Raw genomic sequence first — 26,071 nt, 5'->3', positions numbered from 1 at the left:
GCAAAGATATCGTTTTCAGTCAAAGTCGATCTCGGCACGTAAGGAAATTAATATACTCATATCTATTCTTAAGAAAAAAATAACATTACAGTACTAACTATCTTCTAGGCTCTCATATAGCTTTGCTCAAGTATGTACGCTCTCTTCCGCCTGTCTTTTTATTGTTTCATTGAATCGTACTGTGTACCGGCTTCTGAGTAGCAACTATTAATTGGGTGCTCTACTATAATAATAAAGAGTGTGTTATCGCGCATCGTTTACAAGATCCCATATATCATATGAGAAACGTGGTGTGGGGTTCAAATAGATGGATTTGCGGTATCGATATGAAGTTGGAGCGGTGAAATACCCGTCATTGTGCATAAATATACATAAAGTGACGATAAATCAGTGCAGCATCAACATGTGGTGATGATATTTACATTCGTGAGGTTGGGGAAACAAAAGATGATGATGTTTAGTAGCACGACGCCCAATCGCCCTTATACACCCGAATAACTGGTTCAAGATACGCTTATCATGTGGCAAACATACTTATAGTCCCAAAGGCATAATTCAAAGATACACAGATTTGAGTAGCAGTAGTATAACTTTTTTTTGGAAATATGGGATTGGTTATGTACAAATATATAAGAACATTTCCATCAGGATGCAGTAAAGAAATAGTGAAAGAAATAAAAAGATATGATGATGATGATAGATAGAGCAACAAGAAGTTTGCTTTTAATGTTTTTACCAGGATTCAGCGTTAGAAACGACAACTTCTTCGCCATTCAAGTCGGCCTTGGTAACGACCTGACCGATCTCATAGACGGTTTCGTTGGCCTCTTGCAACAAGCTCTTGACTTGAGCAACAGATCCAGCATCAACAACAACGACCATACCAATACCACAGTTGAACGTGCGCGACATCTCATAAGCGGACAAGTTACCAGCTTGCTTGAGCCATTGGAAGATAGCGGGCAATGGCCACGACTTGGCATCCAACTTGACACCAAGGTCCTTGGGCATGACACGAGGGATGTTGTCAATGAAACCGCCACCGGTGATGTGGGCCATGCCCTTGACCAAGTCCTTGCGAATAGCAGGCAGCAACTGCTTGACATAGATACGAGTCGGAGTCAACAAGGCACGGCCCAAGGTGGTGTCCTTGTTCCATGGGCAAGGTGCCTGGTACGACAAACCGGGCTGGGTGGAGATGATCTTGCGGACAAGCGAGAAACCGTTCGAGTGAACACCCGACGAAGCCAGACCCAACAAGACATCGCCGGCCTTGATAGGGTTATCTGCACGGGGCAAGATCTTGGGACGTTCGACTGCACCCACTGCGAAACCGGCACCGTCATAGTCGCCCAAGTCATACAAACCAGGCATTTCAGCCGTTTCACCACCGATCAAGGCAGCACCGGACTGGCGACAGCCCTCAACAACACCAGCAACAAAGTCCTTGGCAACATCGACCTCTAATTTGCCACATGCAAAGTAATCCAAAAACAACAGCGGTTCGGCACCCTGGACGATCAGGTCATTGACGTTCATGGCGACCAAGTCGATACCGACAGTATCGTGGATACCGCATGCTTGGGCAATCTTGAGCTTGGTACCGATACCATCGGTGGCAGAGACTAGAATGGGATCAACGAAACCGGCAGCCTTCAAATCAAAGAGACCACCGAAACCACCAATGTCAGAGTCAGCGCCAATACGTTTGGTTGATTTGACAAGGGGCTTGATTTTTTCGACGAGGAGGTTACCAGCGTCGATATCGACACCAGCAGCGGCGTAGGAAAGACCGGTTTGTTGTTGTTGTTCATCAGCATACTTGAATGCTCTATATCAACACAATAGGTGAGCTTATTGACTTTAACCCTCTTTACCTTCTACTTTGTAGAATGCTTCTAATTTTTTACCTGTGGGCGATATCTTTGCGGTAGTACATGCCTTCGAATTCGATGCACTTGACACCGGCATAGGCCTTGTCAACAGCTTCACGTAAAGTCGAGGCGACGGCAGAGACAGCCAATACACGGCCACCGGACGTCAAAAGCTTGCCGTCCTCCAACTTGGTGCCGGCATGGAACACAGAGACATCGGCAGGGAGCTCCTTGATGGTGATTTCCTTGTTCTTGGGGTAACTTCCTGGGTAGCCGCCCGAGGCAATGATGACAGTAGCACCATAGGCCTGCTTGGTGGTGATGCTAACAGCATCCAAGCGTCCTTCAGCACAAGCCTTTTAAAAGGGAAAAAGAAAAAGATGTTAGTATAACCAAACCAACCAGCCAGCCAGCACATCTTTCCAGAATGGGTATACAGAAACAGAAGGGGAGTTTTTTTTTTTACCAGCATGATTTCGGCCAAATCACAATCGTCGCTCAACAAGGGCAGGACAACTTCAGTCTCGGGATCACCGAAACGGACATTGTATTCCAAGACCTTGGGGCCCGACGCTGTCAACATCAAGCCAGTGAAAAGCATACCGATGAACGGGAACCCATCGCGACGCATGCCATCGATCGTAGGCTGAAGAATGGTACGTTTGACCTGCTCAATCAATTCGGGAGTACCAATGGGCGTAGGTGCATAACAGCCCATACCACCGGTGTTGGGTCCTTCGTCACCATCATATGCACGCTTGTGATCCTGAGCAGGAGGTAAAGGAATCACGGTATATCCATCCGAAAAAGCCAACACAGACAGCTCTTGGCCTTCCAAAAACTCTTCAACGACAACCTCGTCGCCGGCCTCGCCAAACTCCTTGTCCACCATGATACTCTTCAATCCATCCAGCGCTTCTTGTTTGGTTGTGGGGATCAAGACACCCTTGCCAGCAGCCAAACCCGATGCTTTCAATACAACATTGTGGTCGACAGACTCAATGTAGGCCTTTGCCTTTTCGTAGTCGGTGAAGTTTTCGTATGCGGCTGTGGGGATATTGTGCTTTTTCATAAAGTCTTTGGAGAAAGTCTTGGAGCCTTCCATCATGGCTGCCTTGGGTGAAGGTCCAAAGCAAGGGACACCAACTAAAAAAGTAAGAACAGTAAAGAAAGTCCGTATGTGAGTATTAAAGGAGAGCAACGACGTGGTAGGCAGCCAGAAAACTTACTCTTCTTGAAGACAGCTTGAATACCATCAACGCTAGGTTGCTCAGGACCGGGGATAACAAGGTTAACCTACACCACCGCGTATATATATACTCATATAAGCTTTTGTCCAATGGTTTGAAATTCAAAAGTACAAAAAGTTGTTGTTTTCATTTACGTTCTTCTGTTGAGCGAACTCGGTCAACTTTGGGAAATCGCTGACACCAATGTTGACATTGGTGACCTTTTCGCCAATGGCAGTGCCGCCGTTACCTGACAAATATAATGTGCCAGGTCACACTGTACTGGTTAGAAAATATACGCGCACATAGAAAAGATGTGTATATATACATATATGACGTGTTCTTGATACTTACCGGGAGCCACATAGATATGCTCGACACGCTCAGACTGGGCAAGACGCCAAGCAATAGCGTGTTCGCGACCACCAGAACCAACCAGCAAAATGGTGAGCTTTTCTAAAAAAAAATATAAAGAATGTCCCCGGGGCAATGTATGAGTTTTAGTAACACCTTCTGTAACAAAAGACCATATTCTTTTATTTTTACCGGAAGCCATTGCAAAAAAAGGGGGTTGTGTTGTGTGTGTGTGTGTGTGTGGAGAAGAAAGGTGACTGGACTGATGAAATGCGCACTGAACACTTTTTTTTTTGCGTTCTGACTTTCTGACTTTTTTGAGTCATTACTCCTCCTCCCCATCGCTTGATCTACTGTGGCTTATTTTCCTGCAGAAATTTAGCTGGGCTTATATGACGATGAGAAGATTCAAGGCGATAGCTAATTTTGACAGATAAGTAGACTGTCAATAACTAGAATGCTTGTATATTCGCAGGTGTGAGTATGGAACAGCAGTATTAGCCTTTAGCTGACATTACCATGTCTGTACCTTACGATAAATATTCAGAGGGAGTTGGGGATGCACTATGGCTGCATTCCACCAGCACGACCGCCACTTGTTTGGTGTTGATGGTGACGGCTCACTCGATGTTGGTACTGAAAATGGTCATTCATAGCGATTGTTACAAGCTCTAGTATGCTCCTTACTCTGTGTCCGTCGCTTGATGTATATAATCCCTTCACGGCTCAGCGTTTCTGATATTCAAGGACGCATGTACAACGTAGTATTAGACTTGAAACTATGTATGATTATGAGCTTCGTAGTAGCTGCTCTAGCATTAAAAGCTAATAATAAGAAAGATCATCGAGCAGGACTGTGTTGCGTGAACCATTGTTTTCACGGCCTTCGATCTGTGTTGTGTAGTCTCGGCTAAAGAATCCGCTCAAAGCACTAGAAGAAGAAGAAAGCATAATAGGTCTGACTTTGGGGCTTTTGTTCAGAACAATTCCTTGCTGCACGTTTGGTATCACTATCATCATACCCAAACAATGAGAAGATGAATCGAGGAAGAATGTTCGTGATCAATGCTGATATAGAAATTGAGTCCACTGTTATCCTTTTGTATCATGTGCGGGAATATGCATCTCCACGACCCTTTAAATCAAATAACTTCCTCTTGGCTGTCAAAAAAAAAAAAAAAAAAAAACTCAGTTGACAAAAAAGTTTATTTTTCTCGACTTTTTTTCCCTCCTCCAGACATGACAGATACCACATTTGCCACACGAAAACACCAAGTGGTTTCTTCACTTGTGGAAACACTCGATTCCGAACGCCGAGACAAATCACCAAAAGGATTCATCGATGCACCCATTCTCGAATTGATCCATACCATCAACAAACACCCCCACTATTATACCACCAGCAGTTGTTCTGGCCGAGTTGCAGTCTATTGTGAAAACCGCCACAATGACGATACCTCAACCAACAAAGGAGGGATTTGGCTCTATGTGACGCATGACCCAGTCACCATTCCAGAACAAGCTGACAATGACTGGATTGTCAAGTTGTTCTTTGGAACGGATCGACGGGTTGTGTTTTCTAATAGTAGTCATAACACGAGTGTGTCACCGCAAGAGATTATGCACAAGCAGATGATTTATTTCAAGTTTGAGCCATTGGTAAATAGCGAGAATATCTTTGGAAAAGAAAGGAAAAGGTGGTGTATATTGCATAGTTTTAACAAACAAGAAACGATGTAGATTTTACATGTCGAAGCCGAAACACAGGAAGCATGCATGCGATTAAACGGTCTAGCATACCAAGCAGGATATCAAAACAGCGGCATCACAGCTTCTCGAACGCGCGAAATGCTTGCTATTCGAAGCACACACAAAATTGATACACCAATTGGTTATGTAGATACCAAAAGTGGTGATATCAAATGTCTGGTGGACCCGACCTATCTGTTCTTGTTGCTCCACATGTCAAATGCCAAATTCACGCAAAACGCCGAACGCATGAAAGCATTTGAGGAAATGATGCTGAAAGAGGTGGAAGTGAAAGATGCAGTATCAGTAGCAGAAACAAAGGAGGAACGAAGGGAACGGAAGCGGAAAGAAGGTCTAGCAAAAGCTGCCACAGTTAGTAACAACAAGGAAAAGATCAACACCGATGTTGATTTAGCGGATCTTAGTTTAGAGCAATATTGATGATAAAACAAGATCGAGAATGTATAGAAAGAAAGAACAGGCGAGGCATATATGTTGTTATTTAGTTGCAGGTTACAGGGTGGTGGCTGTGGTGTGTGGGTGTGTATATCTAACTTCTGCGGAACGTTCTTCCACTGACAGTCTTCTTTTCGACGTTGGTGCTTTCGGGCTTGGCTCTGTTGAGAACCTTCAAGAAGTCGCGGACGCGTGCTCTCATTCGGGTATGCATGTAAGCCTTTGAGCACTTGATGTGATAATGGAGATAGTCGCGGAAAATTTGTATGCGAGAAATGGTCTCCTCACGCACGTCACCCTTGGTGAAATGTTGAGGGAAAAGGACTAGTCATACATAATCCGTTTTAGTTTTCAAATACTTACTCATACTACTAATACTAACTTGGAAACGCTTCCTTCAAGAAAAATACAATGCGGTACATACCAAAGGTGACATAGCTTGTGTCGGGCGTGTCTTGGATACCCGAATTACGGAGCTCCATGGGAGGCTCGCGTGTGGAATAAAGCACCTGGGGAGCATTCTGCAACGCAGGACGACGACGTGCATCGACGAATTCCTGCAAAAACACCTTGCCGAAAATCTTGTCCGTCTCATCCTTGAAATTTGTGCTAAAGATGACCGTGACACGATCAAAGCTGGATTTGACATAGATGGCTTCCTCGGAACGATAGTGGACCGCCATCAGCTCTGGGGATGGGTTGGGCTTTTCTTCGTCCTCGTATTCGCCTTGTTCAATAAAGGCACGTTCAAATGGAGCGGCCAACAAATTGCGCTTCAACAACGACACTTTGCGAACAAGTGCATCCTTTGTCTCTGTGTAGGTTTTAGTGTAAGCAAAATAAAAAGTCCTCCTTATTAAAAATAAAGTATAGGATTTCCCTTTGTTTTATTCCAACATACCTTGATCGTCAGCAACGCTATCCAAATCGATCACCAGCGTCAAGTCATACCCTTGCTCGGGTTGTGGTGCCAAATAACTGCCATATTCGCGTTGTAAGATATCGGTGGCACCGTACTTGACCAGCTCTTGAAAACAGGCCCATTGCAACGAAATATGGAGCACGCTCTTTGTTTCTGGCGTCGAGATGTAGTACGTGACGCCATCAAAATCGACGATGGTCATGTCCACCGATTCGCGTTTTCCACTACAGTTTGGATAATGAGAATAAACTTTCTTTTGCAAGTTGCCTTACAGTTTTTCCAACAAGCTCTGTTTCAGTCAAAATATATATATATAATTACCCATTTAACCGAGCATCCAAAGCATCCTTCAAAATGACGTTGTAATAATCCAGTAAAATCATCTTTGTCGAAAAAACCAAGCAGAACTGTTCTTTGCCAAGCTGAGAGTGATGGTGGGTATTGTAATTCCAGCCCGCGCACCCACGGCACTTGAAATTCAAGAGAGACATTTGGAGAGGGCGGCGGGCAACACAAAAATATTGGGTGAGAGCGAGCCTGTTGCCGAAATAAGCGCGTGCTTCTCTCTCTCTTTTTTTTTTTGTGTTTCTTTGGTGGCCTTATAAACGTCATATATTCTTCTCCTCCCCTTTTTCTTCATTACTTTTCTCTTTGAAAACAAACACACAATAATATGTTTCTGATGACCACCACCACGTTGCTATTAGCAACGGCGACGTTCATGGTACTTTATCGTCGTCATGGCGGCTACTATTACCGTAGCGTCGTGTGTGTAATGTGTCTTGCCATTTGCGCATTCTACGGTGTGATTGCCTCGCTCTTACTGCCCCTCATAAACCGAGCCGACCTAATCAACTACTCGGTGTCGCAATTCTACTACAATTTGCTCGGATTCCTAGTCGACATTTCAGTGACGATTGAAGGTGCCGAGAATTTACAGTATCCAAAAAGCGTCTTGGTCTGTAACCATCAGAGCAGCATGGATATTTTCTTTATGGCTAGCGTGTTCCCTAAAGCGACGTCCGTGGTGGCCAAGAAGGCTCTCAAGTATTACCCATTCTTGGGCTGGTTTAGTATGCATCTTATCTCCATTGTTTGGTTCTTTAAAAGAGGAGGGTACGTTTTTACTGACAACTATCCTAGTGACATTGAGCAACGCTATCTTTTTGGACCGCAAGAACCGAGATAATGCCATCAAGGAAGCACGGCAGGCTGCGGAAGATATCCATAACAAAAATGTATGTGGCGGGTGCAATGTGGGTTTAGTGCTTGGATGATAACGCATCGTTTCTTTCCTCTCAATAGATCAGCGTTTGGCTTTTCCCTGAAGGTAAAAAAAAAAAAGGATTTTGGGTGATGAGAGAAGAGGAGGTAGTAGTAGTATTGACATGTGAACATTTGCGGACAAAAAAATAAAATAAAAAATTAGGCACTCGAGGACATGCTTCCAAAATCGACCTGCTGCCATTCAAAAAAGGTGCTTTCTACATGGCCGTCCAAGCCGGTGTCCCCATTGTCCCTATTGTCGTTGAGAACTACTACCACTTGTATGACAGCAAGTCCAAGCGATTCAATTCGGGCAAGGTGCGTGTCAGGGTGCTCCCACCTGTGCCTACCAAGGACATAGCTGAAGATTCGGCATCAGTCGATAAACTCGCGACCCATGTGCGTGAGGATATGATCAAGACGTTGAAGGAACTCGCGTCGTCGTCGTCATTGTCTGCTAAAGACGAGTAAATCATAACTACATACTACCACCTCTTTTCTCTTCCATCCCTACCCTTCTTTCCACATATATAAACACGTACACTACACTTGTTTCTTTTTTCCTCGATCCACACACACACTCACCCTCTCTCTCTCTCCCTTAATTGTATCATATCTCTATAATACACCGCCAACGTACCAATAGAAATACAAACACGCACACATTTTATCTTTTTTTTTTTTATCTTTAAAAACACTACTACAAGTTTATACAACAAAGGTATCGTTTTCTTTAATGATGAAACAAACTGGGGGTGGGGAGAACGTTCGTTCGTTCGTGCGGACGTGTGTGTATATGATCGATGTGGGGTGTATTGTTATATAAGGTCGCGTTGGAAGAGGTGCGCCTTTTTTCGTTTCTCAAGTTCTTTTGTCGAAAGAAAGGACGAGAAAGAGGGAAGGTTTCGTTAGAGTTGGATCTGGTTTCGTGAGTTGTACTTGTGCACGAGAGACTAAAATAATCGTTGTTAAGTGTTTCAGCATAATTATAAGCAAGTGATAAAAAAAAGAATACAAAACTATGTGCTTTATACCTGGCAACCACAGAAAGCCAAGAAACAGGCATACACAATAGCGGCAGTGAAACAAGCTGATGCAGTAGCGTGTGGGTCATCTGGATCCGACACGAATTCTGTCAAGACTTCTACTCGAGCATCGAACGCCATGCCTAACAATGTCTTTTCAGTTGAGAAAGAATGTGGAAAGGGCATTAGTGTGTATGTCTTCCTTTCGTTAAGGTGTGGGACTAGAATAGATTGTAAAAATTATTTACAAGAAAGACAATGCCGCAAATTGAAAGGATGCTGCAGCAAGCTGCATTGCCAGGGCTGACCAACGTCTTCATCGTGTCAAATTGTGTGTTCGTAATGAGAAGGGAAAAAAGAGCTAACTAACTGCGTTTCGCGGGGGCGGCGGGCGGGCGGGCGGGCGGCAGTAGCAGCGGAGCTTTCTTCTCTCACTGTACATTTCGATTCTGCCCCTCCTGGTCTGTCACAGATCCATCCTCAAAGGGCGTAAAGTGTCACACATACACAGCGATTCATACGCAACGATCTTTACTTCAATATACGAGAAACTAGCTTTCTTCTCTTTAAAATTGCTTAAAGTTCCTTACAACTTTCTCGTTAATATCTTTGACCAATCGAACCTACAAAAGCTTTGAGAGATTAACGAACTATCATTCAAGAAGTCGCGTATAATCTGATGGTTTCTACTTGCTGGCAATAAGTAGTCCTATCCTTGCAACAAATTAGACGCGTCGCCACACTACAACTCCACCACTAACTTATTCGTAGTTATATTATCACTTAGATTATGGATGCCTCTGTAATGCATATTATTTGGCTATAACAAATATTCCTCGTAGGTAGTAGGATTAACGAGAATGTAGTTTGTTGCTGCTCTCTTTACCGAAATTTCCGCCCTTGTATGTAATTGTATATGATCAAGGTAACACGCATAACAGCTTCTTCCGTCGTCCTTTTGCCTTTGGTCAACAAGTAAATTTTGTAGCAGCACAATACTTCTTTCTATTGCACAAACACCCTAACACCCTTCAGTACAAACCATAGATAATTGAAATACATTGTTGTCGATCGTCTGGAAGAAACAGAAAAATATAAAGTATACTGGGGGCTATTGAGGTACTCCAAACACCCGATTGATTGGAGAGCTTTGATTGTCGTAATGGGTTCCCACATCGGTCTATGTACGAGCCGCCTATACGAAGCTCCGTAGCTTTAACGCGAAGGGAAGCGGAGGCGGCTCAATACCGAAGGTGTGCAGGCGACAAAGGCGCGTCGGTCTATAATGAACCTCGCATCTATCATATATATCCATAAAAATTAGTGATGTTTTGAATTAAGAAAAAGATGTATGGTAGAACACTATGTGTAATGCATACAGTAGTATATTAATTTCATTGCATGCTTACAAAGCACTTGCCGCATTATTCTGCCTTTGGTACCATGAAAATATCTCACTGATAGTATGGCTTTTGAGTACTTTTAGTTTGTTACCCATTGCGACTAGACAGCATCAAAATACCTTTTTCTACAGCAAACTAAAAGTAAAGCTTTTCAGCAAGCAATATCTTTGAGACCCTGTACGCGTATGCTTATCAGAAAAAGAATGCCAGATCAATATTGTTTATTGGATGGTAAAAGTTTCAGGAGCGGGTGCAGTGTAATCAGCGAAAAAGTATTCAGGATTCACTATTTTAATTGTGCCGATTGCTTTATAATAATGCTCTCCTTCTCTTTTGATCATTGGAAAGCATCCTATTTTAGTTTCTTTACAGGTAAATGGGATCCCGGAAAGCATCACGTGTTCTCCTTCTTTGATGTTAGCAGTAGTAGCATCATTCATATTTTCATTATTTGTAAGGTCAAAATCAAACCATGACGACGCGTTGTCTGAATTCTGGTGCTGCCAAAAGAGGTTCTCTTTTTTAAGCTGTATAAAGAGTGATAACAACTGGAATTCTGGGGGGGGTGGTAAAGGAACGACGTTTTTTGCTATAAGACCGCAAATAAAGCATGATTGTTTTCATGTCTTTGTGTCCAGGCAGCTTAGCATGAATTGCAAGTCTCCAGGGATTAACGCGGCGATGAGGACCCTCGGGTCTAGGTGGTATATCGTCGAACGTCCAATGACTCGGGTCGTCTTCTACTGCTGGTTTTCTGTTGCTAGGAATACCCGCGCATGTCACATGCATGAATCTGCCGTCAATGTCCACTTGAACGCGAGTGCTCGGATCGAGCGTATAGCCCGTCCGATGTTGCTCGGTAGCACCAGTCCATGATGGTAGGTTATACTTTTGCATGTCATTATCTCCGTACATGCCTTCAAAGCAGAGAATGGACAGATCTGATTTCGCCAAAAGGCCATAGAACTGGATCATCAAATCGTGCAAGGACTGCTTGTAATCGATCGTAATAGCATTGATAATGTCAGGATAGATGCTTGCAAGTGCATAAACACGGTCATGTTCTCGGGTGCTCGTGCGTGCGTGTGCCTCCGCGAGGGTCTGGCAAACATTCCACCCACTTGCGTTACTGTGTAGTGGCCCTTGGCATAAATCACTAAAGGAAGAGACCACGCTAGGCATGCGTAGTGTATACCACCACGCATGTAGGTCTTGACCCACGAATAACAGTCTTTGCTGGGAAACAAAAGAAGAGCAACGAAAAATACTGAAACAGTAACTTTTTATAAAGCAAGTAGAGGTACGTTGAAGGTTGAAAAGTGAAGAAAGACAAGAAGAAAAAAAATACTGCACCTTTTTTATATACTCAACGACGTGTAACGCTGGTGCTGGCTTGTACAAACCTTAATGAACGGCTGAGCACTATTACGATGAATGTTTTTAAAGTTGTACAATTGTTTATCTGAGAAGCGCGAGGCGATTTGGGCAGTTCTTCCACTGTCTGTTCCGCCTATTATTACCAAAGTATGTATTTCTTTTAGCCTGATAGACAAACAAATAAAAGCACAGACGCTACTTCTAGTATACAATGCGCTCTCGTATTTTCAACTCACTGAATTTGGTTATGAGCTTCTCTAGTGATATGCGCATTTTGCACATGCAAGTTATCCTAGTTATTGACACGGCAACCTTCCAGTCCACGCAAATAATACGTTAAGTGGGTGGAGGGTGGAGGTGGATGCTCATCCATCACTTTAATTTCTGGCTCATGATGATCCCAGCCAAACTCTGTATACAGCAATAAATTAGACCGCACCATTACCCAAACGAGTCGTTTTATTTGCTATACCATGTCATAGTGAATGCTACATCACTAATGGCTCTGTATATATATACTTTTTTTGAAAGCAGGAACTGCGACATCAATTTGTACCACTTAAATCGCATAATGTGACGACTATAAACTGCGACAAAACTTCACAGCTGGAGAAAAATATTTTTTTTATTTCGACCCTTTCCCCCCCGCGATCGATCCACCCAAAAAAAGTCGTCTACTATGGGTCAATTTAAAAAAGAGAAAGCAAGAGTTGCCCGATCGAGGGATGCTGGCGATGATCGTGCCACCAACATTCGAGTCAAGGGTGAAAACTTTTACCGAGATGCCAAAAAGTTGAAGTACATCAACATGCTCAAGAGTGGTAAACCCGTTCGCAATGCTGCTGGTAAAATCATCAAGGCTGCCGATTTCCAAAGCACTGAAGTCAATACGGCGCGTGTTGCTCCCAATCGCAAATGGTTTGGTAAGTTTATCTTTGTGTGATTGATGAAAGGAAGGAGTGTTCTATAAATATATGAGAATGAAGGTAATCGTGGGATTAACCAAATAATATTTTTCAGGCAACACTCGAGTCATTGGACAAAAGGCTTTGGAAGATTTCCGAGAATCGCTCGGTGCAAAGATTCACGATCCTTATCAGATTCTTTTGAAGCAAAACAAACTGCCAATGTCGTTGTTGCAAGATCCTACCAAGCAAGGTCGTATGCATATTTTGGAAACGGAATCATTCTCGACCACGTTTGGCTCAAAGTCGCAACGCAAGAAGCCTAAGCTTGCTATTGGATCCATGGAAGAACTCATGTCACGAGTAGACGAAACACAAGGTAAATAAGGTGGTTGATGGCTGGATTGATCAGTGAGCATGTTTAAAAACTGACGCAAAAAATAATAATATTTTAGATAACTACGTCTCCAGCAAAGATACTAGTTTATTGGCCAACAAAGAAAAGGATTTTGTCGACGAAGCGCGTGGATGGTACTTGCAAGCCGGCCAATCGAAACGTATTTGGAATGAATTGTACAAGGTCATTGATTCATCTGATGTCATTATCCACGTACTCGACGCCCGTGATCCCTTGGGCACCCGTTGTCGCAAGATTGAGAATTTTATTCGCAAAGAGAAGCCACACAAGCATCTTTTGTTTGTTCTCAACAAGTGTGATTTAATTCCTCCATGGGCTACTGTAAGTCCTCTAAACAACTGGCCTCCGTTCTTTCACTTTTTTTTTACTTGAAACCAAATAAGCGAAAACAAAATGCTAACCAGCAAGGTGCTATCATGCTAGGCCAAATGGGTTGCTACGCTATCCAAAGATTACCCCACACTCGCCTTCCACGCTTCGATCAACAACTCATTCGGCAAAGGCTCGTTGATTCAGCTTTTGCGACAATTCTCAAGCCTACATACCGACAAGAAACAGATCCAGGTTGGATTCATCGGCTACCCCAACACTGGCAAATCGTCCATTATCAACACATTGAAAGCAAAGAAGGTGTGCACTGTCGCTCCTATTCCTGGTGAAACCAAGGTCTGGCAATACATTACCTTGATGAAACGTATCTATTTGATCGATTGTCCTGGTGTCGTTCCTCCCAACCCTGACGATAACGAAACCGATATCATTTTGAAGGGATCTGTAAGTTGTGTTTTTTTTTGTTGTTCTAATGTGTCAGAGGTGATTTTTCTCATTGCTTAAACCCACTACGTATATATGTATATATTAGGTCCGTGTAGAGAACGTACCTACTCCTGAAGACAATATACCGACCATTATGGAACGTGTACGAAAAGAATATATTCAACGCACGTACGATATCAAGGAATGGAACGATGCTACCGATTTCTTGGAAAAATTGGCTCGCAAGACTGGTAAATTGCAAAAGAAGGGAGAGCCCGATTTCCACAATACGGCCATGATGGTGTTGAACGATTGGCTCCGTGGTCGATTGCCCTACTATGTTCCTCCTCCTGAAGCTGAACTGCCACGCACTGCCAAAGACGGAGGAAAAGAAGAAGAAGCCGTCCAGCAGCAGCAGCAGCAGCAAGAATCCGAAGAGCAGGAACAGGAAAAGAATAACAAGAAGGTTCATGTTGATCAGATCTTTAAGAATATCCATGTCTCTGTCAATTACATGGAAGATGACATGAAGAAGGAAGAGATTGTTCAACCAGCATCTGCTCAACAAGAAGAACAGCAGCCCGCTGAGGAACCAGAACAAAAGGGCGACGAAGAACCTACTGATTGGGACGAGATCTTTGAAAGTGTTGTTGGTGAAGAAGGTCCTGTCGCCAAGGCTCCTGTCATTGAAGGCGAAGAAGGAGAGGAAGAACAAGTTGATAGCGAACTTGAAATGAGTGATATGGGCGAAGAAATGCCTAGCGATAACGAAGATGAAGAAGAGGAGGCACCACGGAAGAAGACTAAAGAAGACAAATCATCGGCAGCTGCATCATCATCCAAGAAGAAGAAGGTGGGTGTTCATTATTATGAAACTGCCAACATCAAGAACCGTAACCGTAATAAGGTCAAGCCCGATGAAGAGACAAAGAAAGTCATGAAGAGTCGATTGAAGGGATCTGCGCAGGCAGGACTCAAGCGCAAGAGACGATAGACTTGCACCATCTCCCTTTCTCTCTCTCTCTCACTCTCTCCCTTTCCTCGTCCCAAAAAAAACAGCATCATAATCATATATATTTACACATATATCATTTGTTTTTTCTCTTTTTTGTTTTGTTTCCTCTTTTTTTTCTGTTTGTACTATTATTAAAGTAACCCCCAGTTTTTTTGCATAAGAGTGTTGCTACAATTACCAGTGATGTTTTCTCTGTAAGCCCAAAAAGAAAAAAAGCACGAGCTATCAAAGTTCTCTCGGCCAATGAAATTGCTTAGGGGGGCCCCAGGGCAAAAGGTACTTTATCCCAGCTTAGGTGGGCGCTTCCTAAAAGTGATTCCAGAGCCAAATCGCCCAACCCCTCTTTCAATTCGCAAAGGTGAGAGAGACCACCAGGTCCATGACAACAGTTTGGAGGGGAGCGAGAGAGAGAATGATGATAACGAATGGATGGATGAAGGAGATAGATGGATGGATGGATCTTTTTAAACGATTAAAAAGAAAGCTCCCCACCACGTATCTTCTTCATTCGTAAACCTTTCGAATTGTGGGGGAGAGAGAGAGAGAGAGAGGTTGCCAATTCATACAATGTTCGAAATGACTCATTCTTGAAACACTTGCTCTTTTACTCTACTCTCAATATTTATATATATATAAACGAAATTGAACGGTATACACACGCACACTTTTTACACCCATTATAAACGCGTACTTTAAAGATGTCTGCCCAAGTCGACGAGAAGCCCGTAGAGCAAAAGCCCGTTTCGGTTGAGGAAGTTGCTGAGACCAGCCAGCAAGTCGAAGTCCCCGAAGTCGAGGAAGGTGTTGAGACCCCTCAGTCCCGTGGTGAGAAGAAGGCTCGCAAGGCAATCCTCGGTCTTGGCTTGAAGCAAGTTCCCGGCATTACGCGCGTCACCTTCACCCGTGCCCGTGGTGTACGTACTCCATTTTATTTTTATTTTCTGGTTGGATGAAACGACGATTACGACGACAGCAACAACAACAACAACAGAAAGGAGAGACGCGTGTCTCTCTCCCCTCCCAGTGTTTAAATTACTCATTGATTTGTTTTTTTATAATGTGTGTAAATTAGATTGTGTTTGCCATTGGTCGCCCTGAGGTGTTCAAGAGCAACAACTCTGACACCTACATTGTCTTTGGTGAAGTCCAGGTCGAAGACATGCGCGCTCGTGCTCAACAAGCCGCTGCCCAGCAGCTTGCTGCCGAAGAAGCCGCCAAGGCCGATGATACCGAGGCCAACGCTCCCTCGACCGTCGCTGCCGAATCCACTGCTGCTGTCGTCGAAGAGGATGATGATGAAGAGGTCGATGCCACTGGCATTGAGGATAAGGATATCGAGTTGGTTGTCAGCCAAGCCAATGTCTCGCGCAACAAGGCCATCAAGGCTTTGAAGAACAACAACAGCGATATTGTTAACGCTATCATGGTATGTGTGTGTGTGTGTGTGTCTGTGTGTGGTTTTATTTTTTTGTGTGTGGATTACATGGCAGAGACAAGGGGAGAGGACGAGCGAAGAAATTCATGCATTTTGTCTCTCATTTTTATAGGAACTTACCATGTAAAAAGTAACACATCCACAATAAAAAAAAGTATAACGACCCAACCTTTTTCTTCTGAAATGACCATTGAAGGTTCTCAAGAACCATAAAATGCCATCTACATTTTCCCCCTTCCCATTGTTTTTCTTTTTTTTTCAAAACAAATACAAAAAACAATGCTTTGTTTCATTCAAGCAAAAAAAAATAGTTTGTCTTGCTATTGGGTTTATAGAGATGCAAGTGTGTGTTTGTGCATGAAGGGTCATTATTAATTGGAAGCACAGTAATGGATTTGAAAGAGAACTAGTACAAAAGCGTCGAGTGAGTGAGTGAGTGAGCGTGTGTGTGTGTGTGTGTGTGTGTAAGTGTGTGTGCAGTTGCTATATAGAAAGATGATGAAGGGGAAGAATGCGGTGCTTGTTAATAGTAAAAGTAAGTAAGGTAGTAGTAATAAGTTGAAAAAAGAATATAGGGGAGCAGGGAGGGGCGGATGGATGAGTGGGGGTGGAAATTCAATCGTACAGTCTGATCTCAATCTAGCACATAACGCATTTAATACATCAGATAAAATATAAAGACACTATCCATAACTTACAAAGAGGAAGGCATGGCGGACGGGATTAGCGATGGAGATACCCTGAGGATGATACAATCGTTCGTTTTCGGCGTCAATGAATTGCATTAGTTGTTTGATAGACTATTGATGGCAAGAGTGGTCAAGAGGTTAGTAGAGGTATGTACAGATTCACGTCATAAATCTTGGTATCAAGATGCAGCACTTACACGTAGATAATGCGTAGAGAAAAACACAGGCCAGATATACAGCGTCAAGCATTCCATGATGTTGTCAAACACGTTCAGAGAGATCTTTTCAGCATTCTCCAACATGGCGTTCATCTTTTCAATCGTATGACACAGCTGGTTCGCGTCAATCTGTACACACACACACATGATTGTCAATTGTTTTTGTTTTTGTTTACCCCATCCCCCATGCGACGACAAGCTATCTTCTCTTTCCCTCCCTGCAATTATCGCCCAAAAAGCTTGTAGGCTTTCCTCCACCCCTCCCTCCTCCCATCCATACTTTTTTCTCTCTCCCTCCCCTGCTTCTTTCCCTTCATCCTGTATATGGATAAAGAAGGGGGGGGTGGGAGGAGGGAATAGAAAAGAAATTCTATATGGATAATGATGATGATCCCCAAGAAAAAAGACTTACCCGTCCTGACAGTTCGGGTGGGAATTCTGTACAGAATCTCGTCACACCATCCCCTCTTGAATAGTCTCGTTCAATACGAACCGCTTTGGACGGTACGCGTTGTGCCATTTCTATCGTTTCATGGTACGGTGGTGATTCACCTGATTGTTCTTGTTGTTGTTCTTGTGCTGCTGCTGCATGGTGTTCTGTGCTCGAGGGTTCGGTTTTTGCCGCCGACAAAGAGTGCCGTGTTGCCATGGCATTCTGTAAATCGTTGCTGTCGTTCTTGTGATTACTGTTATTGCCAACCAATGATGATTCAGTTGTTGTTGTTGTTGTTGTTGTAATATTAGTATTCGTGGTAGTGGTATGAGCGGTTGTATTAATTTGTAGAGTAACTAATGATGCGTCGTCGGCTGCTTTAGAAAAAAGAAATGGGGAGGGTTAATCGTTGGAAAGAAAGAAAAGGAAGAAAAATAGGTTTTGTGATAACAATTGAGAGCGAGAGGGAGAAAAAGGAGGTTTTTTTTTGTTTTTTATACGAGCTGTCCGAATCGAATATTTGGGTGTAGCAAATTTACTTTCATGGGGGGGCAGTGGGGGTGGGGATGAAAAAAACATACATGCGTCATTGGTGGTCTTTGTGGCCATCGTCATTGAGTCGCCCATCGTCATATGCTTATGATCTTGATGGACTGCTGATGATTCAAGCTTATGGTCGTTATGGATCGAAGATACAATTGTTGCCTTTGATGCCTGCTCGGTCGTGCCAAGCTGTAGCTGATGAAATGCACTGAGAGACAAGGCTTTGCGATGTATGCTCTTGGTGCTGGTGTTGTTGGCCATCACTGTCGTCTGACTGCTTTCGATGCTGGATGTCGAGTACCGCCGCATATATCCATCTCTCCGTTTACGCCGAGTTGCTAGTGCGGAAGGGTAGAATAAGCAGGTGTCTGTATAGCGATGTTGGTAGCGTTGTTTGTCGCGGTCATGATATTGATGATCATTGTTGTGAGCAGCAGGCGCTCTTGTTGAAGATGATAAGAGTAGCTGTAAAGGCGACAATGCCACGTTGTTCATTCTTCATAAACTTTGAGCTTTTCAAATGTCTTTAAAAGAAAAGCGAAAGAGAGAAGAAAAGAAAGAAACCAGACCAGACATACCCTCATTTCCACTCCTCTTGAAATGGAATTGGAATTGGTACGACGACTCTTTCCCGTTGATATGTAGTATAACGCTCAATATAGTAGAACCCTCATGCCAACAGCAGCTTGTTGTAATACATGTATCCACGTACTTATGCAAACCAATGCTGCTGATCCACCGAAGGCTGGCTGATCTTTTCCACAGCTATAGGAACCTAGTAGCATTATCTGAAAAGGTGTGTCTTTGTAATTGGCAGTGCGTAATTATTGCTCTTTTTACATACATCTGTTTTCATCCCATCCACAGCAGCATAAGCATAACAGATCCTACAAAGATCTCTTGAAAATCACACAAAATAACCCGTTCGCATAATCACACACGTGGCTACACGCTTGAAAAAGACTTGAGGCATGATGGTGAGTTTCACTTCCGCTGTATTGATTGATTTGGCGCCCAAAGAAATTCAAGAGAGTTACACACGGGCTTTTTCCTGCTTAAGTACAACACGACCCACTATTGTTTTCGCTTATTGTTGTGCATAAATAAACTCTCCTTTTTTTCTGTGGATATCTCAGCGTAAAAAATTAGCCTTTGTAGTACTCATGATATCTTATACATGTCATGAAGAAGCTTTTCTGATGAATCATTCCGTCGAATTTTTTATTTTTAATGGTTGGTACATACTACAGAAGAAAAGTATATTTTTTTTTGATACGAGTACAGAAAAGAAGGGAACTAGAAAGGAAGGTATCGATGTTAACCGGATCGAAACTTGGCAACCTCGTTCAACAACTCGCCATTCGAAGAATCCTCATCGACCGACCAAACCATGACACCACCGAGTTTCTTGCTCTTGGCGTACTTGACCTTGACAGCAATCGATTGAGGATCATCGTACGAGACGAATGTCTTGTTGGTGGGGTTAAAGAGCCACGGCGTCTGTGTCACCTTGTCCCATTTGCGGATCCAGGGTGATGCTGCCGTCGTTGGCGTTGTCAGGACGCCTTCCGAGCGCAAGTTGCCGTACCGCCAGATGCCAGACATGCTTCCAGGGTCTTTGCTGCAGTAAGGATCTTGCCAGAATGCATCGTATGAGTCGCCTTTGGGGTTTTGACTCTGTTTTTGAGGCTGATATTGATTGGTCTTGCTCATATCGACAGTGGCAGCTATAGGATAACCCTCTAATTAATATCATGTTGTTGTTGTTGTTGTTGACGAATATCCCTTTGTAAAATATGAGTTGTTGTCAAAGAAAAAAGAAAGACTTACTGGTTGAGCGACCATAGAATGCGAGACCGGGAGAGATTTTGTTTGCAGGCATACCTGCCTTGAGCCAACCATCAATGGAAGAAACAAAGCTATCGCTATCACCAAAACCTGGTTGGAAGTTGAAAGGCGCATTGGGTCCTAAATACGATACACACACGACGCCAGAGTTAGTAAGGTCAAGAAAGAGTGTCTACAGGTTTGTGACAGCAGAAAGAAAAACAGTGAGTCTTACCAGTAGTCGTATTCCATCCACCGTTAATGTCATACGTCATCAGGTTGACGCGATCGAGAACAGCAGCATAAGCCTTGACGTCTTGCATGTTGCCAGAAGGCGTGTTGAATGTACGAACGTGGACAGCAGCAGTCAATTCCTTGGTACCCTTCTTGTACTTTTTGTCCAAAGCAGCGCGCATCTCTTGCAACAAGGTCAGATAGTTCTTGGCATCGTTCTGAAGATCAATGACGTTACAGCCAGCGCCTTGACGACCAGGATATTCCCAATCTTTGAAACAAAAAAAAAAGAGTATAAGATTTCCATTGTATCTTTTGGTTGTCAAAATAATAAATTGATGATTTCGTACCGATATCAATACCGTCGATGCCATATCTAGTGATGATGATGATGATGATGATGAGTACGTGTTACTGTTAGTAAGAACGGTATATTCCAGTAGGATGTGGCGGACGACTCGACTAGGACTGACAACTTACTTGTCAATTTGTTGGGTACTCCAGTTGATGAATTCTTGACGACCCGAAGCGCTTGCTGCCATGGGACTAGCATATCGCGAGAATTATATAAAAAAAAAGGGTGAGTGAGACGACATTCAAACTTCCCCAGTGACGACAGCAACAACAACGACGACAACGGTCGCGACTAGTAAACATACCTTAACGTAAGACAGCCACTCCATCCACCGATAGAGATCAAAACTTTGGCATTTTTGTCATGAGCGGCCTTGACGAGCTGAGGCAATTGGGTTTCGACTTGTTGTGCATCTGTCCACTCGGGGGTGTTGCCCTTGATCATGATAGCAAAAGCATAGTTGATATGCGTATACTTTGAGAAATCAACGGAGGTCACAGGATAGCGAGCATACAGCCCTATCCGATAAACAACAAACAAGAAGAATGGGTATTTTTAAAGAATTAGCGACAGATTTAAGGATTTTTGAAGGTTTAGAGCTGTGTTGTTTGAGGGGGGTAGAAGAGTTTGGGATTGCTTATATGCAAAAGTAGCCAACATGATGATACGTACAGTTTGGAAAGTAGCCAGTGATGGCCTTGCCAGTGGAAGGGGCGGCATGGACAACAACCGTGAGTGACCATAGAAGTACAGTGGAAAGGAATGCCAATGTTCTTGCCGGAAGTAACATTGTTGTTATCTGGAATGATATCTAGTCAAGTGAGTGTGAAGGGAAGGGGGTTGGTAAGGAAAAAGAGAAAGCGTTGGAAAAGTAAAGCGTCGAAAGCGAAAGCTGTTTTATATAAAAGATATAAGAACTCCGTATTGTTTATTAACGTACGTTTTCTAGGTGCATCATCCTCAATGTACATAACAGCGACTTAATAACAGTAATAAAGAAACTCTAAACGATGATTCGGATGAAGGCGACGACGACATGGAGCACACAGTGCAAAAAAAACAGGTATTTCGTCATGGTTTTTTGCTCTGTTGGGACTAAAACTTTTTTTTTTTTTGAGTTGACCTACACACCGGTGTTACACCTTTCTGTTGATCGAAAGTAAACAAACAATTAACGATCGTGATTTGCCGTCATACTGTATACATATTTAATGTGGTGTCATCGTTGATAACAGCAACTTGTTTCACTGTTAATTGGCTGACATATGACAGAGGAGGACGTGCTGCTTTGTGTTCCTGGCAAAAAGGAAGGTCATTAGTGGAAAATCTCCTTTTTCAGTAAAAAAGCGAACATTAACCCCTGCTTCATTCCTGAGGATGATGATGACATTAGTAGAAAATTAAGGTATACACACACAACGACATTACGTACACATACTTTTGAATGTGTTTAGTGGTAAGCCTTTGCTTTTTATTAATATGTGTGATGACGGCAGTATATATCCTTAGCTTGTACTACTAGTAGATAGGATACTGTGTGCCGAGCAACCTCAGACGTCACGCTGTTGTCATTGTGCCTTGAAGAGTATATACTCGAAACCCTTTTCTCTCTCTCTCTCTCGAGATGAGCACAATTAGTCTATAATATATTGCAGCGATCTGACGCCGGATGCTATGAAGATGGCTCTTTCCTTTCTTCCCAAAGACAGCAAATTGGGAATTGAATTAAAAAAAAGGGGGAAGAATTTGACAACCGGTGCATCTTAATCATTTAACCAGCTCAGTCGTATGATAGATATACACATTGTATGTAGTGTTGACTTTATGTTTTCGACAGTTCATAAGCTTCTTGAATGGCAACTAGCTCTACTCCTTAAGAAAGCGTCTTTGTGTACAGGGAAACAAAAAGAGTTAGTAGTATCCCTTTCAACCCCAAAATATGCAACTTGTTATAATTGTGCATATAAGGGCCGTATGCAGTTGACCACATTTTATTATACTAGAGATAAACAAGGGTGCTTACAAACACAAAAGAAATATCCAGCGTAGTATGGAATCAACAATCAACCTTGTTTGTCATGCGTCTTGTCCTCGGTGACCCAATTATGCATGCTCCGATGATGACGATGATGTTGTATCTACTCAAATGACCAACAATGAAGCTCTATGGACCGCTACTGCTAATTGATATGGGTGTGGTGTGGTAGATACATGAACACTTGTGTCTGTGATCATCATCATTCATACAATCACGAGTCAACGACCGTGCTGCACTAGAGCTCATTCGATACAATATCCCGCAATGTTTCTTAGGTGCATTCATCGGCAATGAGAAACCGCAACTAGGTTTTCTGGTTTACCATTAGACATATATATAACAGCAACCAACACGGTACGTAAATGTTTCTTCTGGCGCGCTGATGAGAGGTCTTGATAGCAATGTATAAAATCACACTCACTAGTATTATATCTACTCTCGGTATACATATGGGGCTGGTGTGCTAAAGAACGTATATACGAAGCCCTATTTTTCCTTGTTTCCAGCGTATATATGTCCTCGCCTGCAGTTGCCGGCCGTCTATTTTAGGTTACACGTGGCGTCTGTTGCATCAGAAGACGAACTTTAATGTTCGCATGGCATTCGAAACCGACCCGAAGCTGTCAGAATTACAGATACAATTACTTTTTCCTTTGATCCCTAGGAGGAGCAGTTTTGAAGCATGCTATACTCACCTTTCGGTTTATATGTTTTGATTTGTTCTATTTCTCTAAAACCTATTCTAGACCGTATGTACCATTTAGGAGCTTAGATCCCCTCAAAAATCATCATAATGAGCATCAAAAAAAATACACAAAATTCTAAAAAAAGCGATCCCCTATCTTTGATTTTATTATTAACGAATTCTTGATTCTGCTGGTACAGCTTTTTTGGAAGCCATGACCATCGTCAGCGGCATCGACGATTTTTGCTAGCAGGTTTATTAGCTTAACAGTCCTGAGAAAGGGTACATTTGTAAATTTATATTATTGTACACATGATAGGATTTTCTGGAGTATCTGCAAGTTGTTGGTTCCATTACTCTTATGTACGAATTATTGATATTGACACCGATTTGAGATTGCTCTATAGTCAATTAAAAGACCCGATGCTACTACCAAGTACGATGATCACTGAAAGGATATTCTGTGCTCTGTCTGGCAGGACAAATAAATGTGAGGTTGAGGTACGCTCACTCGATTTCCTTTGCCTTTTCTTCACTTGTTCTTTTCTCCCCGTCTCTCCCACTCTAGCTTTAATCACCCCAAAAAAAATTGTTGAGGTCCAAAAGGTGTAAGGGAGAGTCATGATCTAAAGTTGTTGTTGTTGTTGTTGTTGTTGTTGGACGTATATACTAAATTGTTCTGTTACATGTATATGTAGGGTTGGAAGAAGAAGAACATCAACGTCGATTTGTAAATTTGTCGCGTCAGATCAAAAACGCTGCCACCCCACTGATTTTGGAACCAGCTTATGCATCACAAAGCAATCGCTCTGTTTGTTGGAGCATTTCGACGTACCTATGATGCCACCTTTGGCTCAAGAAAGGCATCTCTATGGCGCAAGAAAAGGGTGCATCCGACGTCGTCGTAGACTTATTTGATGGTCTATAGCGCTATGTCACACACAAAGTCTTTAACCACTCTGATTTCGATAATGAAGCCGTCCCAACGAATGTGTTGATTTGCCTACTAGAAAGTAGATTGTTCTTTTCCCCACTTTCCCAATACATTGACTCCAAAGCTCTCTTTGTCTCTCTGACAGCAGATTAGCTACGATCCTAAAAGAAATTGTTGTTCCACAAAAACATATCCTTAAAGTTGAAATGATAAGCTTCGGCTGCAAAGATAACGTTATATCACATAACAACTGATTACGCGCCCTGATCGACTGTTGATGATGGCAGTGGCAAAGTTAATACCATCTTGCTTGTTAAACACACGATGCTGTAACAGCTTATATATCCATCTTTAAAGGAAATATCATCTCATCTACTAGGTTTTGTTTTCTTGACCTTCCTACATATTCAGTATTGCATATACACATCACAAAGAATGAAAAAAGAACAAGACAAGTTTTATATAAGTTCGAGTTCTATGTTCCCTATTCGTTGTTATTGTGTTAAGCTTGATAAAATAACAATCACAAATTTTTGACTAAAGTGCAACCTGAATCGCAAGACATGTCAACGTAGTATCGATCGAATTAGGTCATTGTCGTAGTATTGAAGAGTATGTTGAAAGACAGGCGCAAAGGGAATACAACAAGGGGTGTGGGCAGCAGAAGAGAAATTGAAAAAGATCAGCTGCGCTGCGCTTAGCGGGGTATTGCCTGACAGAGTTCGGTAAAGTAAGGGGGGGTGGAGAATAATTTCAAATCTGCCAGGCGCAACGCAGTAGTTCTCCCTCTTTTCGGTCAGGTAAATTTCACCAACATCAAAGAAAGAGACGCATCCATCCATGCACATCCATCCATCGTAATCCGTATCCTTTCTCTAAAAAAACGCATCCATCCATTCGATTGCTATTCTATAGAATGCAAATTTTTGTCAAGACCCTCACCGGCAAGACCATCACTCTTGAGGTCGAAAGGTACATTCTTCATTTTCAAAAAAAGGGAGGAGAACCTAGGAATGCAAAATGTTATGGAGTTTTTGATGAAACTAAATGTTTTCTCGTCTATTTTTTTTCTTCTTCTTTTTATATGCAACATTGGACGTAACGGCACACCACATTCATAATTATATACACACTGGCGGGCCAAAAAAAAAAAAAACGCACGCGCTCTTCCTTTACAATGACTTTTTTGTTTGTTATAAAATATTACAACAGCTCTGACAGCATTGAAAATGTCAAGACCAAGATCCAAGACAAGGAAGGTATCCCGCCAGACCAGCAGCGTTTGATTTTCGCTGGTAAGCAGCTCGAGGACGGCCGCACTCTTTCGGACTACAACATCCAGAAGGAATCGACCCTTCACTTGGTCCTCCGTCTCCGTGGTGGTATCATTGAACCCTCGTTGAAGCAGTTGGCCTCCAAGTACAACTGTGAGAAGAACATTTGCCGCAAGTGCTATGCTCGTCTCCCCCCTCGTGCCACCAACTGCCGCAAGAGAAAGTGTGGTCACTCTAACCAGCTCCGCCCCAAGAAGAAGGTAAAATATGTGCTCAATTTTGAGAACCTACTGTGTGTTTGTTTGGTCTAGTAGAAAACTAACCCGGAGGTTTTATATATAGTTGAAGTAAACTATTCGCCCCTCCGCTCTTCTTCCATATCTGTGGATCTCTTCGGGTGCTGGTGTCTTTTTATACGTTTACTTGGCGTATATTAGCCCAATAAAGACGAATTCCACAACTTTCGCTTTCGACATGATTATTGGTTTTTATAAACTTGGACTGGATGGGATATCTGTTGATGTTTGGAAAAAACATTCAATTAATCGGGAAGACTATACGGGATGGGAATGCTGTTGCTAGAGACAAGACAAAAGACTGGGGTGTGGGATGCAGGAAGTATCGAGTACGGTTATGGCAGCTGGTGAGTGTATGCTG

General features: G+C 42.8%; 12 protein-coding genes across 12 annotated transcripts; 5 read left to right on the top strand and 7 right to left on the bottom strand.

Moving 5' to 3' along the window:
* Nucleotides 1-297: 297 nt before the first annotated feature.
* On the bottom strand, nt 298-3,733 carry BDB00DRAFT_973131 (phosphoribosylglycinamide synthetase). Its single transcript, XM_053129878.1, has 7 exons — nt 3,650-3,733; nt 3,458-3,559; nt 3,259-3,353; nt 3,104-3,170; nt 2,341-3,020; nt 1,911-2,230; nt 298-1,831 (listed from the first exon to the last, which is right to left on the bottom strand). The coding sequence occupies exons 1-7, from the start codon at nt 3,657-3,659 to the stop codon at nt 733-735; spliced, it is 2,373 nt and encodes a 790-aa protein (XP_052981681.1). The 5' UTR covers nt 3,660-3,733; the 3' UTR covers nt 298-732.
* An 892-nt stretch (nt 3,734-4,625) lies between these two features.
* Nucleotides 4,626-5,754, top strand: BDB00DRAFT_247636 (methyltransferase TYW3-domain-containing protein). Its single transcript, XM_053116645.1, has 2 exons — nt 4,626-5,116; nt 5,198-5,754. Exons 1-2 carry the CDS (start codon nt 4,697-4,699, stop codon nt 5,645-5,647), a joined length of 870 nt encoding a protein of 289 aa, XP_052981680.1. The 5' UTR covers nt 4,626-4,696; the 3' UTR covers nt 5,648-5,754.
* Nucleotides 5,755-5,756: 2 nt separating this feature from the next.
* Nucleotides 5,757-6,967, bottom strand: BDB00DRAFT_882485 (Arp2/3 complex, 34 kd subunit p34-Arc-domain-containing protein; the record flags this gene model as incomplete). The annotated part of the gene is made up of 4 exons (XM_053128152.1): nt 5,757-5,986; nt 6,087-6,476; nt 6,564-6,808; nt 6,906-6,967. The coding sequence occupies 4 exons, from the start codon at nt 6,965-6,967 to the stop codon at nt 5,757-5,759; spliced, it is 927 nt and encodes a 308-aa protein (XP_052981679.1).
* A 338-nt stretch (nt 6,968-7,305) lies between these two features.
* BDB00DRAFT_760191 (uncharacterized protein) lies at nt 7,306-8,321 on the top strand (the record flags this gene model as incomplete). Its single annotated transcript, XM_053119195.1, has 4 exons — nt 7,306-7,657; nt 7,728-7,822; nt 7,890-7,914; nt 8,014-8,321. 4 exons carry the CDS (start codon nt 7,306-7,308, stop codon nt 8,319-8,321), a joined length of 780 nt encoding a protein of 259 aa, XP_052981678.1.
* Nucleotides 8,322-8,758: 437 nt separating this feature from the next.
* On the bottom strand, nt 8,759-9,195 carry BDB00DRAFT_760301 (uncharacterized protein; the record flags this gene model as incomplete). The annotated part of the gene is made up of 3 exons (XM_053119203.1): nt 8,759-8,803; nt 8,885-9,028; nt 9,124-9,195. The coding sequence occupies 3 exons, from the start codon at nt 9,193-9,195 to the stop codon at nt 8,759-8,761; spliced, it is 261 nt and encodes an 86-aa protein (XP_052981677.1).
* A 1,304-nt stretch (nt 9,196-10,499) lies between these two features.
* BDB00DRAFT_927579 (uncharacterized protein) lies at nt 10,500-11,646 on the bottom strand (the record flags this gene model as incomplete). The annotated part of the gene is made up of 3 exons (XM_053128885.1): nt 10,954-11,646; nt 10,649-10,805; nt 10,500-10,564 (listed from the first exon to the last, which is right to left on the bottom strand). Exons 1-3 carry the CDS (start codon nt 11,458-11,460, stop codon nt 10,500-10,502), a joined length of 729 nt encoding a protein of 242 aa, XP_052981676.1. The 5' UTR covers nt 11,461-11,646.
* A 688-nt stretch (nt 11,647-12,334) lies between these two features.
* BDB00DRAFT_786470 (NUC091 domain-containing protein) lies at nt 12,335-14,728 on the top strand (the record flags this gene model as incomplete). Its single annotated transcript, XM_053120614.1, has 5 exons — nt 12,335-12,578; nt 12,676-12,939; nt 13,016-13,299; nt 13,402-13,752; nt 13,841-14,728. 5 exons carry the CDS (start codon nt 12,335-12,337, stop codon nt 14,726-14,728), a joined length of 2,031 nt encoding a protein of 676 aa, XP_052981675.1.
* Nucleotides 14,729-15,564: 836 nt separating this feature from the next.
* BDB00DRAFT_735335 (NAC domain-containing protein) lies at nt 15,565-16,175 on the top strand (the record flags this gene model as incomplete). Its single annotated transcript, XM_053118379.1, has 2 exons — nt 15,565-15,663; nt 15,822-16,175. Coding segments are annotated over 2 exons (453 nt in total), but the record flags the coding sequence as incomplete, so codon positions are not given.
* Nucleotides 16,176-16,562: 387 nt separating this feature from the next.
* On the bottom strand, nt 16,563-18,041 carry BDB00DRAFT_814544 (Golgin subfamily A member 7/ERF4 family-domain-containing protein). Its single transcript, XM_053122852.1, has 4 exons — nt 17,504-18,041; nt 17,071-17,220; nt 16,883-16,984; nt 16,563-16,823 (listed from the first exon to the last, which is right to left on the bottom strand). The coding sequence occupies exons 1-4, from the start codon at nt 17,738-17,740 to the stop codon at nt 16,800-16,802; spliced, it is 513 nt and encodes a 170-aa protein (XP_052981673.1). The 5' UTR covers nt 17,741-18,041; the 3' UTR covers nt 16,563-16,799.
* On the bottom strand, nt 17,834-18,741 carry BDB00DRAFT_247532 (uncharacterized protein). Its single transcript, XM_053116644.1, has one exon. It carries the CDS (start codon nt 18,560-18,562, stop codon nt 17,927-17,929), a length of 636 nt encoding a protein of 211 aa, XP_052981672.1. The 5' UTR covers nt 18,563-18,741; the 3' UTR covers nt 17,834-17,926.
* A 643-nt stretch (nt 18,742-19,384) lies between these two features.
* BDB00DRAFT_760262 (glycoside hydrolase superfamily) lies at nt 19,385-21,273 on the bottom strand (the record flags this gene model as incomplete). The annotated part of the gene is made up of 7 exons (XM_053119198.1): nt 19,385-19,794; nt 19,898-20,035; nt 20,130-20,399; nt 20,479-20,504; nt 20,609-20,674; nt 20,788-21,001; nt 21,156-21,273. 7 exons carry the CDS (start codon nt 21,271-21,273, stop codon nt 19,385-19,387), a joined length of 1,242 nt encoding a protein of 413 aa, XP_052981671.1.
* Nucleotides 21,274-25,056: 3,783 nt separating this feature from the next.
* Nucleotides 25,057-25,765, top strand: BDB00DRAFT_870555 (putative ubiquitin-60S ribosomal protein L40 fusion protein; the record flags this gene model as incomplete). Its single annotated transcript, XM_053126723.1, has 3 exons — nt 25,057-25,112; nt 25,353-25,674; nt 25,757-25,765. 3 exons carry the CDS (start codon nt 25,057-25,059, stop codon nt 25,763-25,765), a joined length of 387 nt encoding a protein of 128 aa, XP_052981670.1.
* Between the last annotated feature and the right edge of the window lie 306 nt (nt 25,766-26,071).

Source organism: Zychaea mexicana (genome assembly GCF_025766255.1).
Source record: "Zychaea mexicana strain RSA 1403 chromosome Unknown BDB00scaffold_21, whole genome shotgun sequence".
In the NCBI taxonomy this organism is placed as follows: domain Eukaryota; kingdom Fungi; phylum Mucoromycota; class Mucoromycetes; order Mucorales; family Lichtheimiaceae; genus Zychaea; species Zychaea mexicana.
The sequence above is the reverse complement of the archived record's forward strand: the minus strand, read 5'-3'. Positions and strand labels throughout refer to the sequence as shown.